Source organism: Acanthisitta chloris, unplaced genomic scaffold, assembly GCF_000695815.1.
Source record: "Acanthisitta chloris isolate BGI_N310 unplaced genomic scaffold, ASM69581v1 scaffold39867, whole genome shotgun sequence".
Classification (NCBI taxonomy): domain Eukaryota; kingdom Metazoa; phylum Chordata; class Aves; order Passeriformes; family Acanthisittidae; genus Acanthisitta; species Acanthisitta chloris.
In genome coordinates, this window is record NW_008683948.1 from 9,367 (window position 1) to 15,293 (window position 5,927).

The 5,927-nt window shown below is 50.1% G+C and overlaps 1 protein-coding gene across 1 annotated transcript in view; it reads left to right on the plus strand.

The window, feature by feature from the left end:
• Positions 1–5,927, plus strand: part of SUMF1 (sulfatase modifying factor 1) — an 18,377-nt gene that overhangs the window by 8,507 nt on the left and 3,943 nt on the right. The window contains exons 3-5 of the mRNA XM_009079106.1: positions 3,223–3,305; positions 4,426–4,548; positions 5,354–5,468. Coding sequence (XP_009077354.1) covers positions 3,223–3,305; positions 4,426–4,548; positions 5,354–5,468 — 321 coding nt within the window. The remainder of the gene's footprint in view (positions 1–3,222; positions 3,306–4,425; positions 4,549–5,353; positions 5,469–5,927) is intronic.

Genomic DNA, 5,927 nt, shown 5'->3' on the forward strand with positions numbered 1-5,927 from the left:
CAGCTTTGTTATCTCAAGGGACCTGCTGCAGGCTGGACGTGTTGGGGTTGAGCCAAGAGGAGCTGCTCTGTAGGGTTTATTTTTGGGAGTTTCTCTGGTACATTTGGGGTTTGGAGCTCAGGTGGGGCTTGTTGTTCCTCAGACATGACCAGGGCAAGGCTAACACGTTTTGGTGACTGTTGGCTGAGGGTTGGGTGGTTCTGAAGGGTGTTCCCTACTGCAGCACCACTAACAGGGTAATACTGACAGTGAAACACTTTGTCATGTTCCTCCTTTCATTTTTTCTGCATCTATTTAGGAAGGAATTTTCCTCCAGATAACTCTAAAGTAGGCTAAAAAGTCTTGAAATCACATGTTAATGGAGCAATTAAAGTTAGGCTATCCCAGCCTACTTGGGGAAGAAAATGGAATCCTTAGAAGCTGGAGCTGTGTGCTGGTGGGAGGAGAGGCTTGAGCTCTGCAGATTGCTCCGCTCGTGGGTCGGAGTTAACCGATCTCTGCCCAGTGCTATCATCCTGTGCTCAGAACAGTGAGTTCTTACAGTTTAATCCTGGAGCAGAGAGCAGGATAATCCATGTTTCCAGCTGGATCAGAGCAAAACAAGCCTTTGTGCCTCTGCCCTGTGTTTGCCTGTGAGAGCAGTTGTGTAATGTGGCAGGGCAGGGGTGGTGAGGTGGGACAGGGCAGGTCCTGCTCCAAGGGTTAGCCACAGTGCAGGAGACACTGTCCTCCAGCTCAAGATCTCCTCAGCAGCCTCTGCTGCTGCTTGGCCAGGAGGACTTGGTTGGCAGAGCAGGAACACACGTTTCAGGGGAAGGCACAGAGTTATGAAAGTAACTAAGCTCCTCAGTGGCCAGGGAGGGCTTTGCTGTGTTAACTGCGATGTTGTAATATCTCTGCCTAATTAGCTGTTGTGCTAATTAGATTTAGAGCAATTAAAAGCTTTAAAGACTTGTGAGGAGTTCTGTGAAGGGCCTGTGGGTTTCAGGTCCCTGCTTTTCCCCTCTGGCAGGAGATCAGATGTGTTCAGTGGTGTCAGTGGCTGACTGGGATGAGTTCTGGTGAATTAGGGTAGTCTGGCTGTGTTCCCCCTGTCCTGGTGCTGGATGTGGAGCTGCTGTGAGGCTCAGGGTGCCCTGCAGAGCCTGGCAGCCATCTGGGGCTCAGCTCAGCAAGGTGCACACAGTGCTCTCGTGTGGAGAGATATGGCTCTGGGCTGAAACAACCTGCTCTGACTGAGAGCAGCACTGAAATGTTCCCCTAAATTCAAGGGTTCCACAGTGTAAGCCTTGCAGTCTCCTGCAGACATGTTTTTATCCAAACTCCAGCAGTTTCAGTTACCAAGATGTGTTGTGCTTAGGAACTATCGGGATGAAATCTTTACTGGGATCTCAGATTCACAGAGAACCTTCAGCTGCTCTTTTATTTGCCTTAAAGAGCTTTAAAATGCTAATTTTGGATTTATGGCCCATCTTGAGGATAGTTTAAAGGTCAAATCTCAAAATAGGCAAGGAGTTGGTTAAAACAGACTAGTTTTAAACCTGTTGGCTGTAGTATCTGTTTAGATAGGTCACTCTGAAGCTTTAGTGCTGTGAGAGCTGAGCAGGGTGGCTGAATCAAGTCCCATTTTGGGTTTGAAGGCTCAGGAACAGCTGTAGTTCCTAGGAAGAGAGCAAATATTCCTCAAGCTGTTTTCCTCGTGGTGAGACTGTCCTTGGCTGTTAGACAGTGAGTGGGCATAGTCCATTACGTGCTGGGGAGATCAGAGAGGAGCTTGGAGAACTGTCATTGCTGACTTTTAGCTGCTGCTAAAATAGTTTGACCAGACTTGTGCTGTGGTTTGGACTTCCCTGGGAAGGGTTTGCTGAGTTAAGGGATAATGATACTGACACAGTTCCTACCTGTGTTTACAGCACTTGACAGTGTTTACAAGGAAAAGAAGTAAATATTATTGTACTTTATAGTAAATAGTAAATAGATAGTAAATATCATAGTTCTTTATAGGCATTATCTGTGTAATAGGAGTATTGGAAGCTGCTGGAGTAAACCCATTCCTAATATCCTGTTATTAGGATAACTATTCTAAGGGAATGTGGATCAGAACAGTTAAACATGCTCTGCACTGAAGCTTAATAGCAGAAATCCTTAATGAATGTCCTCCAGGAATAATTCCTTGGTGTTGCAGAACCACCTTGGAGACTTTTGGTTAGAGGAGTACTCAATATCTGCATTGTTGCAGAGGATTTTGGCTGTGTGATGCTGCTCAGCAAGGCAGCTAAGGGGGGAAAAGAGGAAAAGCTTCATGCTTCACTTCCCTTGTGTGGTTCTTCTGTCTCCACCTCCTGGAAGCTGAAAGCAAATCATTTAGAATCAACTTAGGGAGTTAATGGGCTGGAAAGCAAACGTGTGGCAAGATGTGTGTTCTGACCCCTGGTGAAAGGACATGGTCAGGGGTTTGTGTCAGCTGGGAGCAAATAACTGGGGTGCAAACGTTCTTTAAGCCAAAATTGTTCTGTGTTTTATCCTCTGTGCTGAATCAGACTGGAGGCAGCAGGAGGTTAGAATCAGTCACAGAAGGGTTTGGGTTGGAAGGGACCTAAAGATCTTCCAGCCCCTGCCCTGGGCAGGGACACCTCCCAGCAGAGCAGGTTGCTCAAGGCTCATCCAACCTGGCTGTGAACACTGCCAGGGTTGGGGCAGCCACAGCCTCCCTGGGCACCCTGGGCCAGGGTCTTCAGATGTCTTCAGATGTTTTCAGGGGGCAAGAACTGAGAGTCTGAGGGGACTGTGGTCCATCATAGGTGTTGTGTTGAGGGCTGAGCCTTCAGGGGGAGCAAATGTGCCTTGTGTCAGACCTGCAGGTGGGACAGTGTAGAAGGGAAGGAGAGCCAGGCAGAGAGCAGTGACCCAGAGAAGGATGCTCAGCATTTGGTCTCCCTCTTGCTTGTTTTTGGGTGTGTTTTCTTTGTGCTGTAATTCAAGGTGGACCATATGATCATCTTGGTTGGTCAGAGATGACTGGAATGCTGGAGGTAGATGTTGGAATGATATAATCTTTAGGGTCCCTTCCAGCCCAAACCTGCTGATCTGGAACTCAGAGCTGGGTTGGCTGTGGGCAGAGCCGTGAGCTGTCAGTGACAGCTTTGAGCCTGTCGTCACCTGCTGCTTCTGAAATTCCCAGCTCAAGGCCATTCTGAAGTCTTCTTCCCGGTCCCTTTTCAGGTTGCAGCTGCTCCCTGGTGGTTGCCTGTGAAAGGAGCCAGCTGGAGGCACCCTGAGGGTCCTGACTCCAGCATCTCCAGCAGGTAAGCCATGAACATCCAGTCACAGTACACAGTGATCATAGATCTGTAATTCCCACAGGAGTGGAGGTGCCAGAAAGGGTTTTATTTAGTTATCAGTTTGCTGCTGCTTCTGGGACTATTTTCCCTTCTTGCTGAGTGTTCCATGCAATGTCCCACGGTCCTGTGGTCAACACTGTGGTACCATTTCAGACAGGTCTGTAAGGACTTTCCACCCAAGGGACAAGAGACCACACTGAAACCTGCCCCAGTATGTTTGCTGTTCACTTTTGTGTGCCAGCAGTGAAGCAGAGCAGATCTTCAGAGGTCAGAAACTTAGTGCAGATCTGGATTTGGAGAGGAGGACTCAATACTGGCTGCACGTGCACTGCAGGGCAGGTGGAACTAGATGAGCTTTGAGATCCCTTCCAACCCAAACCAGCCTGTGATTCCACATTGCAACTGCTCCTGTCGCCAGGCAGGTGTCAGAAGTTGGCACTTCCTCAGCTAGTTAAAGTTTCAAACAGCAGTTCTGAAATCAAGTCAGACTCCCTAGCCTAGATCTGGCATGTTTTTGAGTCCTCTAAGGACAGGGCTGTGTCAGTGCTCCATCATCTGATGGCTGAGGTGCTCAGTAACAAGTCCACTGTCTGTTCTCCAAGGGCAGGGAAAGAATTATCTGAGGCAAAAATAGAGATAATAGCTGGAGGCATTGTTAGGGGGAGACAGGAATTGAGGTCAGAGCCAGCAGACAGGAGCTGGAAACCTGCCATGGAAATCCAGGCTTGGACAAGTGTGGTGCAAACCTGGCCTGGCACAGCTGCTGGTCAGTGTGGCACATGGGAAGGGCCTCGTGGAGCAACCGTGAGCAAACCAAGCCAGAGATATCTTTACCTGTAGAGCTGGAGGTAGGAGCACCAGGAGCAAACAGCAGTCAGAGATTTTTTCCTTGTTTTCCTCTGCATTTCCCTCCCAGCACCTTCTGCCTTTCCTTCAGCAGCTGCTTTTCTGTGCAAGTCACCTGCTGCTGTATCCAGCTGTAACTGAGTGGTCCTGGGTGCCCATCTCAGTGCCACGTGGTGCTGTGTGGCTCTGGGCTGGCCTGGCTCTGCTCAGGGCTTGTTCTGGTCCTTGTGTTTCCCAGGATGGACCACCCAGTCCTCCACGTGTCCTGGAATGATGCTGTGGCATTCTGCAGGTGGGCAGGGAAGCGCTTACCCACGGAGGCTGAGTGGGAGTACAGCTGCCGAGGGGGCCTGGAGAACAGGTACTGCAGGGGGGGCTTGGCAGTGCCCAAAACTGCTGCTGGCTGCACGAGGAAGAGCTGTGAGGGGTTTTATTGCCCTCACTGGCATTTTCTTGTGAGGAAATACCCCAAGCACAAGGATGGGCTGGATGGAGAATGGATGGACACCATCCCTGGGGAGAAGGATTTGAGGGGTTTGTGGATGGAAAGCTCAGCATGGCCCAGCCACATGCACTGGCAGCTCAGAAGTGTGTCCTGTGTTCATCCCACAGTGTGGGCAGCACTGAGGGGATTCTGCCCCTTTGCCCTGCTTAGGTGGGACCTCACCTGCAATGCTGCTCCAGCTCTGGGTACCAACACAGGAAGGACATGGAGCTGCTGGAGTGAGCCCAGAGGAGGCACCAGGATGCTCTGAGGGCTGGAGCAGCTCTGCTATGGGACAGACTGGGAGAGCTGGAGTGCCTGAAGGGGCTCCAGGAGAGCTGCAGAGGGACTGGGGACAAGGGATGGAGGCACAGGACGAGGGAATGGCATCAACTGCCAGAGGGCAGGGATGGATGGGATATTGGGCAGGAATTGCTCCCTGTGAGGTGCTGAGGCTCTGGCACAGGGTGCCCAGAGCAGCTGTGGCTGCTCCATCCCTGGAGTGTTCCAGGCCAGGTTGGATGGGGTTGGAGCAGCCTGGGCTGGTGGGAGGTGTCCCTGCCCAGGGCAGGGTGGGATGGGATGAGCTTTAAGGTCCTTCCAACCCAAACCACTCTGTGATTCTGTATAACCCTGATTTTAACCATTGTGTTTGACACCTGCTATGTGTTTTTCTTCCCAGGCTTTTCCCCTGGGGCAACAAGCTGCAGCCCAGAGGTCAGCACTATGCCAACGTGTGGCAGGGACAGTTCCCCACTAACAACACTGCAGAGGATGGCTACAAGGGCACTGCACCTGTAAGTCTGTCTCAGAGGCAGCTCAGCATGTGGCAATGAACTTAATCTTCCTCAAATTCAGGTCTGTGTCCAACAGGCTGAACTGTGGCTGTTTTCCATCCCTGAACTCTTTCACTTCAGATTGTAAGCCACATTACATTTCACTGCAGGGTTGAGCATTACCAAGGGACCCTTTTACCAGCTAATTGAAAAGTAAAGATTACTTTCATTTTAACTTTTAGTTCCTCTCCAACTGACCTCTTTTCCCCCTTTCCAGTCAGTTCATAGGCAGAGCTGAAATACTTTCTGCCTTCACTTCTGTGAACTCCAGAATCATGCAATAGTTTGACAGAAATTAAACTTCCCTTTCTGGGAAAGGCTGAGGCTGTCCATGGTAACAAACAGAGTGGAATTTTAAAGGCAATCAAGAATGTGAAGGAATTATTTAATGCTAGTTAAATAAGGCCAAAATTTTCAGCA